The sequence below is a fragment of the Lonchura striata genome, chromosome 1 (assembly GCF_046129695.1).
Source record: "Lonchura striata isolate bLonStr1 chromosome 1, bLonStr1.mat, whole genome shotgun sequence".
Lineage (NCBI taxonomy): Eukaryota > Metazoa > Chordata > Aves > Passeriformes > Estrildidae > Lonchura > Lonchura striata.
The window spans coordinates 102,439,471-102,454,382 of NC_134603.1; the positions used below are offsets into that span (position 1 = coordinate 102,439,471).

General features: G+C 36.3%; 1 protein-coding gene across 6 annotated transcripts in view; it reads right to left on the reverse strand.

Moving 5' to 3' along the window:
- Positions 1-480: 480 nt before the first annotated feature.
- Positions 481-14,912, reverse strand: part of GOLGA4 (golgin A4) — a 71,641-nt gene continuing 57,209 nt past the window's right edge. For 2 of the 6 annotated variants that reach the window (XM_077786184.1, XM_077786166.1), the window contains 7 exons: positions 14,183-14,296; positions 10,310-10,330; positions 10,071-10,139; positions 9,373-9,448; positions 7,523-7,626; positions 5,791-5,886; positions 481-3,337 (listed from right to left, as the gene is read on the reverse strand). In XM_077786184.1, coding sequence (XP_077642310.1) covers positions 3,308-3,337; positions 5,791-5,886; positions 7,523-7,626; positions 9,373-9,448; positions 10,071-10,139; positions 10,310-10,330; positions 14,183-14,296 — 510 coding nt within the window. In that variant the 3' untranslated portion in view covers positions 481-3,307. The remainder of the gene's footprint in view (positions 3,338-5,790; positions 5,887-7,522; positions 7,627-9,372; positions 9,449-10,070; positions 10,140-10,309; positions 10,331-14,182; positions 14,297-14,912) is intronic. The other 4 variants (XM_077786173.1, XM_077786168.1, XM_077786181.1 and 1 more) reach the window with 4 other exon arrangements.

Genomic DNA, 14,912 nt, shown 5'->3' on the forward strand with positions numbered 1-14,912 from the left:
TAGGAAGTAACTCTTTACTGTGAGCATGGTGAGGCACTGGAACAGGTTGCCCAGAAGTTGTACATGTCCCAGCCCTAGAAGTGTCCAAGGCCAGGCTGGAGAGGACTCTGAGCAACCTGGTGTAGTAAAAGGTATCCCTGCCCATGGCAGGGGGGTTGGAACTAGATGATCTTCCAAGATCCCTTCAAACCCAAACCAGACTGCAATTCTATGATAATTTAGAACTTTTACAAATCAAGCCTCTCTATTTGCTACATTCCCATGCTAGCTTTTCAGCCCACCATATATTTGTTTTGCAGGTTGTGACCCCTTGGAAACTTGAATGTATACACTGACTTACAATTTAATGTACTTCGATAGTTGTTCTTATGAGAGTGATTTCAGCCTGGAAATATCTCAGCTAACAATGTGTCCAACAGGAGTTAAGAACAAAACTGGTGTTTCCTTTAAAAGAAAAATCATACCAAAGTTGTTCCAAAATTATACAGTAAATAAACTTTATTTCTTCTCAGCTCTATTCATATTAGTGCTGTCAACAGTTACAGATCAGCGTATGATACAGTTATGTAGCAACTATTTACAATTTACAGGAACACACCTTTTTCTTCAGAAAATATAAGTACAAAAGCTAGGAGTAAACAAACGAGGTACTGCAATTTGGATTTATTGTAGGCAAAAGCATATAGAAGTGACCCTCTACCAAACAATCAAGATCACATCAGGAAAGAATAGTCAATAAGAGTGTTTAGTTCATCAGAAAAAAATCACCTCAGTTGCTATCCATCCAATATGTATTGCACAATTCAATCAAAAATAAAAAAAATAAATAGAAGAAACAAATCATTTATTTCAATTTTAGAAAACACCCAGTAAAACCTGAATAGAGATACAGTAGCAGGCAATTCTTTCCTAGGATAAAATCTTTTCTTTCCTTTAAAAAAATAACCTTTAACACAAAATAGAAGACCGTATTCAATAGAAGAGAAATAACCAAATAACCCCTGATTAGCATTTCTGCCGAGGCAGTTGATTATATTCACAGTCCAAAGGTGGTGCTGAGTTTTGGTTCTTGCTATTCTGTTTGTGACCTTGAATTACAGCTTTTTTTCTTGTCCCTTCTCAAGGGGCAACAAGAGATATAAACTTATTTGTAAGCAGCCATGTCATGAGACATTCTCATGACAAAATCTTCAGGATGGTCGTAGCCAGAACTAGAAGAAAGGAAATTTAAAAGAAATTATCAAATGTTACATTATTAAAAACAACTTAGAAGCTCTTAATATTAAAATAATTGCATTATTTATTAATACAATTATGAGACAGAAGAATTTCAAATAAGTTAAACTGCCAAATTATTTGAACAAGCAACTCCATTCAAGTATCTGCAGAACAGTTGAGAAACTGATAAAAACAAAGTGTAGCAAAACAGTCAGCAGTCTCACTGGAAATAGTCTACCACATCACTGTATATTAATCCAAAGGAAAACAAATTTGGACTCTCTTGCATAAGGCTTATCATCAAAAGTGAAATGATGATGCAGAATTTTGGACCTAGCACATAGCCTCCTCTACAGGAAAATATCAATTACCTTCACAATGAAATCAGCATCCCCCTTAATTTCTAAGTTATATACCTGCAAGAATATGTGACAAGAATACTTGAGATGAAGCAGGCAATTACAATCTAATAATGAAGTCTGAACAGTTTACATATACATCAGCTGATGTTATGAAAGTGTAACCAATAATTTCTGACATTAAGGTCAATATCAACAAGCCTTTCTGTGATATGCTTCAAAGGCAGCTCAGAACACCAGAATTTTTTTACACCAGCATTATAGACAGCATGACAAGAATGTAAGTTTCAAACATATCTTCTGCAACCTGTTCTGCAATAGTGTTGTAAATGGCTTTGTTCCATCAGTATTTACAATTCAATTCTTTTCAACAAAGGGATAGAGAAAACAGTGGCTGATTTTGTCAGAACTGATGAAGGCTGCTGGCAAACAGTCCAAACTCTATTGCATTTTAAGTGCAATAAAGTGCATTCATTACTTTATTCAAAGATGGAAAAAACACAAAGTAGAAACCATGACTGTTAGAGAAATAATTTTTTTTCCTTTTAAAGAGGTTATTATTTTGTGTTGAAGGCTGTGTTTGCATGACAGCAGGAGAGGACGATAACCTGTCAACTGCACTGTGGTAAATGGTAAATGCCAATAGCCTAAGTTAATTAATTTTGCTCTGGCAGTGATGCATTAGGCCAACAAATGCATTTCAGCCAGAAGATAGCAACTGCTTCACATGCACTGAATCAATTCCTAGCAACTGTGCAAAGCTTTCCAGTTGCAAAGGGGGAAAAAAAAGTTAAACTGACCATATCCTATAAAATTAATCTGCAGAGTTTATTAAATATCATACATATACACCACTAGTGATTCAAATAATAATCTTTATCAGCCAGTGAAGAAAGTTTTTTCATGTGTACTTCCATAGCCCAGTCCTCTGTCAACCAGATACTGCATATGTGTTGCTTGTCTAGCTAGGCTAGTCGGATGCAACCTGCACTTTCATGCCTACATCATCTGTTCTGTTCTTGCAAAGCTACAACTAGCAATGCAGATTCATAATTGAAGTAGCTTAACAAAACTTGAAGACACAAATTGAGAGCATAAAGCTCCTCTAATTGTTCTGTCATATCTCTGCTTTAGCATTGCTTGATATCAAACCAAAGCTATGATTCAGAAAGGTACTGATGTTTAAATGTAATCATATCCTAATCCCTCTGCAGAGAATATTCATCAATCTTTTAAAAGATAATGCATTTTCGTATTTACAAGATGTAAAAATTAATTTCCAGCAGTACAGCATGTGTCCCACAAATCTGATTTGTCTGCCTATTCAAAAAAGGAACTTAGAAAACAAATAAATACAAAACAAACCCAAGTGCAATAAAATTCAATATTACATATTAATTAATTTAAAATCTGATTTTTATTTCTACAATTGAGATTTTTGTGGTTCAATCAACATTTGAAGTTATGCTTAGGGTTAGGGTCACTCAAAAAGATCAGTTTTGAATCAGTATTTACCATTTTCAAACTCAGCTTTGTAAAGCAAAACATGATTAAGAGGAAAAAAATTATCATATGCATATACAACCAAAATTTGCTCTTTAATGGAAAGCAGACAAGAAAATAAAGCAGAAGAATCATTAATTGCATGATACAGATTTCAATTTAATAAAACAAGAATGTATTAGACTTCACTCACCCACATGCTAGCTAAGCACAGACTGGTGGCATATTCAAAAGATACCACTGCGAGGTGAGGCAAACTACAAAGCCAGGAAGAAAAGAGCTTATTGGACTATTTGATGGATAGTGTTATGAAGTGTTAACAAATAAGAACTCTGTGGACATCTATGGATGAGATTGCTGCAGTTAGATCACAACAACAACATAGTAAAAAACAGATTACTGAAGATTATATTGATCTAGCATATGTTAACCAGGAACTGCTACAAGTTTTCAGAAACTTGTTAAATATATGCCCACTAAGAGGGTATAAAATTATTCACAGATACTTAGTACCACACACTTACTCTGGTAGCATAGTAAGTTAATAATTTACAACCAAAATTACTTACAGATGTTTTAGCAATAAACTAAAAGCTCTATGTTAAAATACACATTTATGCTGTAGTTCAAAACTTCATTACTCCTGAGAGCTAAACATTGGATATTTTCATATACCGCATCAGTCCAATATTAAGTGTGGAGAAACACTAGTGCCATGTCAGTTTAATAAATAGAAACCAAAAGAAACCAAGCATATTTCTTGACAAAATAATTTATAAAGACATCTCCAAATTTTTAGTTCTAAACAGAATTATGGAAGACTTATCCCCAGAATAATTTGTGCTTCAGCAAACAAACATATAACATTGAAAGTGAAGTAAAAAAAACTTCTTCCTTCATAATATGCCCTAATATTTGAGTTTCCATTAGATGTCTAATTTAATCTCTTTGTGGATTTGCAAAGGAGAAAATTCATAGGCTAGATATGAGCCAAGAAGGGACTGCTATGTAAAACCCAAGAGCTCTTTGAACGAAGATATTATTAACAAATCAAAGCACTTGTAGCCTGCAAAAAAAACTCACTGTGTATTTTAGACAAAATTTAATACCAAGGATGAAAATTTGTTGGATGCATTCAAGTTAAATTTTTATTTTGTATCAGAAGTTGTGAATGTCTATTGTAGGAAGAGCAGGTTTAAGTATCAAAAAGCTGAAGTGGCTGCAAAACGAGGCCCATCTCTCTGTTCTCAAAATCTTTCCTAAATATTACTCTGGCTTACCAAAACAAAACAAAAAGGTCTCAGCTTTCTATTTTAATGTCAGAGAGAGAAAATCATGCTTGGGATACATGATACTTACTGGAGCTGCAGTATAATCAATATTTTTATCTTCTAAAAGTATTTAAAATATTTAAGATTGCAAGGCTGTCAAACAAACTAATTGTACAGGAAAATGCTGAAGTATTTAGGACTTTCCTCAGATGTGATACTGCAAGATGAAAATACTTTAAAAGTTTTTTTCAGTGAATCAATATGACTTTAATATATCTATAATTGAAATGAAATTATTAATATTTTTATTTTATTCTGTATTTGCAAGCATGAAATAATTACATATGCAAGGTCAGTGAGAGAAACAGAATGCAATTCTTCCTCTCACTTATATTCCTAAATATTTCACTAAGATGACCAATAAAGAGAGGAATCACAGTGTTGATTCCAGATACAATATAGAGGATACTATTATGGCAGTTTTTATTTTAATTAAAAGTAGCTCCTATACATAAAACAGTAAAAGTAATACCAAAGAAATGCTTGTGCTCATATAATCTTACCTCCTTTTGCATCTGCTTCTCAAAGCCAATTTCACCTTTCTAGTAAATAGGTCAACTGGTAAATACTAAATACATTAAAAAAAAAAAACTGGGGAAAAAAAATAAAAACCAAACTGTTGACGACTCTTATTTTTGACCTGTCCTGGCCCAAAGTGAATTAACTTTTTTTGGTGTTTTTTCAATACAAAAATAAAGCAGGCTCACACAAAAAACCCCAAAACCTAATCAAAACCCCAGTCTTGTTAGGATACCCACTTAAGATAAATTGTACAAATCTCACTTCAAACACATATCTCAGGTGACTGAGATAATAAATTTTGTATTCTACAAGCAAAATGCCTGTAGCTTTTGCCAGAAATTTTATCCCAGGGCTGGAAATGTTTCTTGATATATTTTTCATAAAAACAGGTATGACTCCACAAAAACTTCTAAATTTAAGAAGCGCTAATTTTATATATGTTTATATATATATATATATATATATATATATATATATATATATATATATACATATATATATATATATATATATATATATATATATATATATAAAATATATCAAATTACTTTTTTAGTTTAGAAAATTTATCTACAGAATAGTAATGATGCTTGAACTTGCTTTGGTCCTATTGTACTCATTGCTATCAGAAATCTGTCTTAACCGAGGAAAAATAAAAGTAAAGAAAATATGCTTGTTTTTTTCCTCACCCTTGCTATAAACTCAAACCTAGAGCTGGAATTTGATATTCCACTGAAGAAGAGGGAAGGAGGGAGAAAAGGAGTCCACTTGAATGTGGACACAGAAAGAAGACATAAAAAGTTTCTAATTCTTTATTCTTGAAATCTAATCCTCTTGCATAAACTTGATTTACTTACATAACTTACCACTGCTCGAGCATCTTCTCGTTCTAGTATCTTCTGAGTCTGATCTGCTGGGAACTTCAGCACTGTTGTTATAACCTTGGCCATTGTCTAAAGAGATAGAGGTTATCCATATATAACTCCACATCCACTACTTTATTAATGTCAATGGAAAACAGTGAAATCAGTAAGATATAACTATTTGTTTCACACTGTAAATAAAGTGAATTGTATGAAAACAATGTTTGCACATGGTCACAAACTTCAGCTACTGTAGTGTGATGTAAGTTCTGTGGCATCTATGCTCAAATTACAGAGTCCATTAATAAGACAGCATACTAGATAAAATGCATGCCTAGAAAAAGCAATCTGTCAATCTTGTTGCAGATATCCTGCCAAGCAAGAGACAAATAATAAAGTTGGACTGGAAGGCAAGACAGTAAATACACATACAAACCTTGGTAAAGGAGTTTATGAAGAATGTGGTAAGTACCCACATTACAAGTCATTACACCAATTCTTGACTCTTAGATCCATATCAACCTCCACATTTCTCTTATGTCTCCAATACTGTAGATGAACTGGTGCATTCATTAATGTCTTGATTGCATTCCAGTATCATTTACTAGGATGCATAACTGGCAATATAGCCAGATTCTTTTGAACTCTGTTCAAAAAGAGGAAGCATGTCCAGAAATATCAACAATTCCACTACTGAATCACCTTTGAGACAAGGGATACATATTTGCACTAGTAAAGGGGACCATGCATAGAGAAGGGCCACCAAAATGACCTTACAAGACAGATTTAGATTTAAAAAATGCCTCTTCTTGTCCAGGAACAAAAAAGTTGAGAGAAAGGAATATCTGTACTGAGAAGATAAATTACAATGAAGATATTTTAACTTAGGAACTGTGTTGGGAGCAGTGGTGAAAGCACAGTAATAGTTTACAAGCATACTTAAAACTGTTTTAAAAAGTTCTATCATTCACATCATCACTGGTCAGAGTTTTCCAGTTCATGTAGCAGGATGAAAGCAGTTCTCAAGATATATCCATAGATTTATGGTTATATTATATAATCCTGAAGAGAGCCGACACTAAGCTCGGTGTCCTCCAGAAACACATCTAATGACTGAAAGGAAATGACTGAAAGGAAAAATCAATTTCATATAATTTCAGCATATGAAATCAAGAAGCCTACTGTCCAGGTTTTCACTAGTTTGAAGAGTGACTTAATAACATCTAAGGTATACAGATTTGGGAATACTATGAAACATCTGTAAGCAACTACTTAACAGGTATTTCACATCTTCAGCTGGTAACACAGCTACTAAAAAACTGTTATTTAATCCAACTGTAACTTACCATGTTTGTGTCAAGATTACATCAAAATATCACTTTTTCTAATATTCCGCATACCAGCTTTCATTTTACATCAAGTTTGACTGACAAATAGACTTTTGCTGATAAAAGTGTATCTACCATAATGAATTTTGTCTTGATAGTTACAGTGATGAGAGATGTGAAAATCCCCTCCACCTACCACTCATCTTAGCAGGCTGATGAATTTTTGAAGTTATAAATCATGTCTCTTTGGGAAAAAAATGTGAAAACCTATTGAGTTCTGTGTCAGAAATAAACAGCATATAACAAATCACAAACACATGGTACTTCACATCATACGGCAAGGGTGTTAAACTATACTCTAACCTGGATCATCTGTCAGCATATAGAAATTTCCATACCTTTGTCTCACGACCCATCATATATTCAAAGAGCACTTTCCTCAAGTATTCAATCTCAGTGGGTTCCTCAAACAGGGAAACATCATTATGGTGAAGGTTTCCATCTGTGTAAACAAAAAGAAGAGAATATTTATACCAAGAGTCACTCATCTGAATCCAAGTTTCACTAATGGCATGAAACCAAACAAGAACAAATGCTGTATTCTGCACCTTAGACGGAGTAACTGCAGCCCTTCAGAAAGGGGGTGGCAGGAGGTGTAACAGGAGTCACCAGTGTATGTGCCCTTGGCAGCCAAGAGGACTAACCTCACCTTGAAGTGCATCAAACACAGCATCATCAGTCAGTCAAAAGAGGTGATTGTCCCATCCTGTTTAGCTCTGACACAGCCTCACCTTGAGTACTGCATGCTGTTCAGGGCCCCACCATTTAAAAAGGATATGAAGGTACATGAATACACCCAGAGGGTACCTCTGCAACTGGATAAGGTGCTGACAGGCATGTCCTCTGAGAAGCAGCTGATGAGTCTGGGTTTGTCTAATTTGGAGAGATGGAGGCTAAGGAGTGACCTCAGTGCTCTCTATGGCTTCCTAAAGAGACATTGATAGGCAGGTTGCTCTCTCTTCTCCCTGATACTCCGTGCCAGGACACATGGAAAACAGCTGAAACCTTCATCTATCACAGGGAGTTCAGACTTAATGTGAGGAAACATTTCTTTAGCAAGAACTCTGGAATAGACCTCTTGGAGAGGTGGTTGATGCCTGTTTGTCAGTGTTGAAGAGGCATTTGGACAGTGCCCTTAAAGACATACTTTACCTTTTCATCAGCCCTGAAGTGATCACACAACTGGACTATGAAACTGATGTTGCTCCCTTCCAGCTAAAGTACGCTTCATGCTTCTCTCCCTACCAGTACATGCAGATTACATTCCTTCCCAGCCCTGCACTAGTAGAAGGCACTGAATAACCATCTCTCATCATTGGCTCAGTCACCTTGAGGGAAGGAGGCATGGACCTTCTGAGGGGATGAGAGATGTAGATCATCCTGAGATAATTTGACCATTTGCACGAATTGGCAAAAAAGCAAGTGTGACATGGTTTTTGAAAGTCTTCTGAGTTCATCTAGCTAAGATGGGTCTTCACAGGATGGCAAAACCCCACATCTCTAACGTTAGCAAGGCTCAGTGCTTGAGCCCTCTGTCTCATGCAGTACATACTCCTCAACTAAACAACTGCAAATCTTTTGGAGGTGAGCAATATGTGTTAATTTCCCTGTGCATTTTTCTATCTTACATTAAAGGAGCCTGAGAGGAACAGCATACAACCAGAGAGAAGGTCCGTAAGCCCCTACTCTATCTCCAAAGTGTCCAACCACCAGTGTCTAAAGGACAGTACATGAGCAGTTCAAGTCTACTTCTGCATGGGTCCTGGGACTGCTCACAGGCCTTGGGTGGCTGGGATCAGCCTCTCCTGGAACCCCCACATCTCCTGCCGAGGGTCCAAGGGATATGTCCCAGCTCAGCCTTCTTTCTCAACCTGAGCCCTGCTGTAGGTGTGCCCGTCTCTGCCCCTGTCTACTGGATGCTCTTGGGTCCTGTACTGCAGAGAGCTTAAGAATTCTAATAGAGAGCTCTTTTAACTGGCTGACATAAAAAAGAAAACATCTAACAAAACACTGTGTGTGATTTGCTCATCTGAAATCATACACCAACTCTATTATAACAGACAGAAAACAAGGATGTAATAAGTGCATTATGTAAGTGTTCTAAAAAGACTGATGTTTCATTTTCTACACCAAACTGTATCTTTCTAACAAACTAAAAGCTTATTTGTGATAAAAACTGTGTACTTACCTCTATACGGTGTTCCAACTGATGTGACATACATATTTTTCTCATAATGTTTCAGCTGGTCTTCCAGTACATTGATCTAAACAGAGAACAGTTGATATGATAAATGGTGTTAAAACTAACAGCAGCTAAAATAAGCATAACTGAAACAGTTTCCATATAATATCTTATAAAAGCAAAATATATTTGCTTTTTAAGGAAGGAAAACATTAGAAACTGTCTTATTAAAAGCTGTCCCAATGTTGTATATCTGTATATACACATAAAAATATATATAGCAGATGTTATGCATATATTATATATTCATGTTTCTATTTTTATATATAAGCATATCTTTTTAATAGATAAAAGAGCAAACAACAAAAATTACTTAATTTACTTAAACATCAAAAAGGTTTTGTTTTGAAAAAAAAATTCTAGAATTTTATAAAGTGCACTGTTCCTCCTCACTGTGCAATTCCTTTGCTAACCAGTATCACAAGCATGTGTTTTTTTATTCTCAGGGGATAGAAGAATACTTTGAAAAGTACACAAATCTTCTGAGAGCAAGTATGAGTGAAAACTATTTTTTTGTCTATTATATTCATAGTACTTTGTATACAGATGTACCACATCATCCCTTGAAAATAACCAATGTTTTAATACTGCAAATAGTGAGTACCAAACAAGAATACTTCTTACTCATTCAACGTCACCCTTACCTGCTCTTTCAATTCCTGCTCCTTCAGTTTTGAATCATTGACTAGTGTTGTCTTCTGTGCAAGTTGTGCCTGAAAAGACAGTCACATATGAAAATTGCTGAAAATACATCATAGGTACACCTTTGCAATAAATCTATTTCTCCTTTTAACACACACAAACTTATAAGCAGTATTTCAGCTTTAAAACTGCTCTGCAACAAAAGTATTAGAAAGGAAAATCAGTAACATGTAAGACTTACCTTTAGTTCAGTTATTGTGACCTGTAACAAACAATAAAAATATAGATTAAAATGTATGAAAATCCTGATTATATCAAGCACTGGAGAAAGAAATATCAATAATCGAGTTCTGATACAGTATGTAATTGAGAATGACAAAAACTGAAATTACCCAATAGTAACAACTAGTCTCATAAATAGTTTAACTTATTTGTATTGACAGTATATAAAGCCAATATTTAACTTATCTCACTTGATTCTGTAGACAATCGTCATAAATACAACTTCAAGAACCTAGTGTTTCCAAATCTTCATGAAATGCATACTGGAGATGAATAATAACTGAATGAATATGAAATACATCACAGGATGCCCTAACTACAATTAATACTATTCAGAATATTTTACGTTTTGCCTTAATTATTCAAGTCACATTTAGAAATGTGAACATACACCTGAAAATAGCTTCAGATAAGACCTTCATGAGCTTTACATCTTGCAAAGATGTTTAAGAAGTACAGAAAAATGTCTTCGCTGAAATGTCTATCTTTCACTGTTTCAACTCTAAAGAAAATAATGCTTCAGTATAAGTATTTCAACATAAAGTAATTCATGTGTGAATTTTTTTTTAAGGTAGGCTTAGTATGTACTCACAGAATCACAGACTATTGTAAGCTGGAAGGGAGCCACAAGGAGCAGAGTCCAACTTTTAAAGTGAATGGCCCATGAAGGGATTAAACCTGAGACTCTGGCATAATTAGCATCATGCCTTTAACCAACTCAGCTGATCTCAGGGTCAATATTACTTTTGTTTTGTATTACTTGGAGACAAGGATGTCATACAGAAGTGTGTACACTTTGCATTAAGTCCAGGTAGACAATGTCGGTTGCTCTGCCTCTGTTCACTAATGCTATAGGCCCATCAGAGAAGGTCACCAAATTTGTTAGGTGCAATCTCCCCCTTGTAAGGCTATTTTGGCTGTTACCAGTCACCTCTTTTTTCTTTTTGTCCTATGTGCCTTTACATTGTTTCCAGTAGAATCTGCTCTATGATCTTGCCTAGCACAGAGGTGAGACTGATTGGTTTGTAGTTTCACTGATACTCTAGTTTTCCCTTTTTAAAAATGCGGGTTATATTTCCCTTTTTCCAGTCATCAGGGACTTGCCCAACTGACACAATGTTTCAAAAAATGATGGACAGTGGCTCAGCAACTTAATCTCTAGCTCCCTCAGGACCCACACATGAACCTCTTTGGGTCCCATGGATTTGTGCATATTCAGGTTATTTAGATGGTCTTGAACCTGATTTTATCCTACAGTGATGTGTTGGTTTTACTCGGCCTGGATTTTGATAGTGGTGGTGGCTACAGAGGTGGCTTCTCTGAGAAGCTGCTGGAAGTTTCTACCATGTCCAGCAGAGCCAATCCCTGATGGCTTTGAAGATGGACATGCCAAGGCTGGGCCAATTAGAGATAATGGTAATGCCTCTATGATAACATATTTAAAAAATCAAAGCAAAGGGGTAGTGCATTTTAATTCCAGCCGGAGAAGAGGAGGAGGTGAGAACATGTGAGGGAAACAACAGGGAGACACCAAGGTCAGTGAAAAAGGAGGAGCAGGAGGTGCTCGAGGTGCCAGAGCCAGGATTCCTCTGCAGGCTGTGGTGAGACCATGGTGAAGCAGCTGTGCTCTGCAGCCCGTGGAAGTCCATGGGAGATGTAGAGATCTACCTGCACCCTATGGGGGAGATGCTCACACTGGAGTGAGTAGATGCCCTGGAGGAGGCTGTGATCCAGTGGGAGACACTGTGGAGAGAGGGAGGCTCCTGCTTCCAGGCTGGAGCACCCTGTCCTTGGAGGACTGCACCCTGTGGGAAAGTGACCTACACCACAGCAGTAGGTCCTTTTGGGAAGACTGCTCATGGGAGGGTTTCACATTGCAGCAGTTTTGGGAGAACAGCATGCTGCTCATGAGATTGGTACCAGGTTGGAGAAGTTCACAGAGATCTGTCTCCCATGGGAAGGGACCTCACAGAGAGCAGGAATGGACTCCTCTCCCTGAGCAGCAGAAGAAAACTTCAGGGATCAATTAACCAAAACCCTCGTCCCTTCTCCCTGTGCTGTTGTTGGGAAGGAGGGAGGGGCTAGGGGAAGAAAAGGTGGTTTTGGTGTTTTTAAGGGCTTATTTTACTTCTCATTATCCTCTTCTGATTTTGTTAGTAATAAATTCACTTTGTAAATCTAAGTTGAACCTGTTTCGCCCTTGGAGTGTTTTCTCCTTGGTCCTCACCTCAACTCATGAAGCCTCCACTAAAAATTTCTTCTCCTATGACCAGCTGTGGCAGGGGAGGATGAGTGAGCAGCTTTAATGTCTGCCTTGCATTTGGCCAGTGTCAAACCATGACAAGTGGGCTCAGGGTCTTCATTCTCCCAGTCCCTGCATCTGCCTTTCTTGACTTGGGTGGCGTGGCTGAAGCACTTGACATTGAAGACAGAGGCACAGAAGTTGTTGAGAACCCCAGCCTCCTCTTTGCCCAGGGTAGCCAGGATTCCCATTTTCTTCCAAAAAGGGCCTGCATCATCCCTAGTCTTTCTTTTGTTTGCAACATATGCATAGAAGCCCTTCCTGTTTGCCTTAATTTCCCTGGCTACAACAATTCTAACTGGGCTTTGGCTTCCCTAACTTTGTCCCTAGCTTCCTGTACAATTTCCCCATATTACTCTCAGGCCACCTGTCCTTGTTTCCACTTCCTAAAAGTTTCTGGGTTTTTTTTTTTACTCTGAGTTTGCGCAGCAGGTCCTTATTCATCCAAGGTGGCCTTTTGGAATTTTTGTTTGATTTACTCCTTTTTGGGATGCATTGCTTCTGAGCTGAATACATGAAATACCATTGCCAGTATATAAATTTGCTATAACTATCATATTAGTAATCCAGAAGATGCATGTATAATACAATACTTAATGACTGCCTATATTTATAGCAGACTGCTATAACAAACTAGGAGTAAAACAGTTAACAAAGAAGTCCTAAAGAAAAAGTACTCTTCAGACTTTTCATAATCATGTTTTAGAAGTCAGGAGTCTCTTTAAGAATCTTCCTCTAGATAATAAGATTATGTAAGACTATCAGTAGGTGAACAAGGGTTAATTAAGAATACAAGGCAGTCTTAGATTTCTGCTTTTCCTGTTATGAAAACAACTCAAACCATAGAAAAGTAATATAAAGGGTTTTGTACGCAAGTGCAAAGCTGAAGTAACAAACACTAGGACAGTGAGATAATTTGTACTTTCAGGTTCTAATGTCAAATATATAAATTTACTCTCCCCAGGGCTACCTGTTGTAAAAATGAAAAAATTGAAAAGTAAGGTCAGTATGAATTCTCATCAATGACTCAACAACTCGTACACTTCTTCTCTCCTCAGAACAATAACAGTTAGTAGTATTTTCACCAAAGAATTCCTCAAATTAAAATGTAATCTCAGAAAGCCAAAAGAATGAAGGCAGTCTTCTTTCAATGAAGGCCTCTCTGTCCATAATTGATATATTCAAGGCACTACTTCAGACACCTCTGAAATGCTAATTTTTTAAAAAATCACTCTAAAAATGACTTAATGGGATCTTCTTTCCTTCTAAAGAGCTTCCAGTAAAACCAACATAAACACATGCAGAGGATAAAAAAACCCCACTTTAATAATAACAACAGAACTGAACTTTTCAACATACCAATTAAAAAGGTAGTACCAAATATTGCAGATTCTAAAGAGATTCATTTTGTATGTGAAAGTGAAGACCAGATACATAAATAAAGTCCAATTACGAATACACTACAGAATTTCCCATGGACCAAAAATTTCACACTTAGAGATATAAAAACAAATGTCAGTGCCAACTCACTTTTTCACTGTTGCAATGTTCTTCTTCAGCAATCCTTTGTTTGTATTCCTTCTGCAAGTCTTCCAGCTGTGCCTGCAACTCATGAACTTTTGCTGTCATCTCTTCTTCACGGGACTTCAAAACACAGGCAAAAATTACTTATACAATTAATCATTTAACTACTCAAAACTTAACTATGGTGGACATAAAGCAATCAATAAACGTTATACTATACACAGAAAAAAATATGCTTGATATTTGTGTAAAAGCTAGTTACACCAGACTCCTAGAGAAAAGACCAAGAAAAAGAACTGGTGCTTAACATGATTTTGTAGCTTTCAACAAGAAAGATTACATAGCTAGAATTACAGCTACATTTTTTTTAATTCCATAAAAGGCCTGTTTCTCTTGGGCACTAAAACAGCATTCAAGTATAATCCAGTAAGTGCATGATGGTCATGACCTTCATGGAAGGGGTAGATGACAACACAGAATTAATTCCTATATTATGGAAGTGACAAGGACCTAAATCCTTTCCTCAGCCACTCTCACAAAGATGCTATGAAAGCAGTTTTAAGCACATTTTCCAAAACAATGACCAACAATTTCCTGTTCTCAAGGGTTTTGAAGGCAGTATTCAGTGTAGAGGAAAGAAGCAGTAACAAGAATGGTAGAGAGGAAATTAACTCTTCCTGTATAGGAGAAAATACCATTACCTAAATCCTAGGAAGTTAATCCATCTACATGGCAC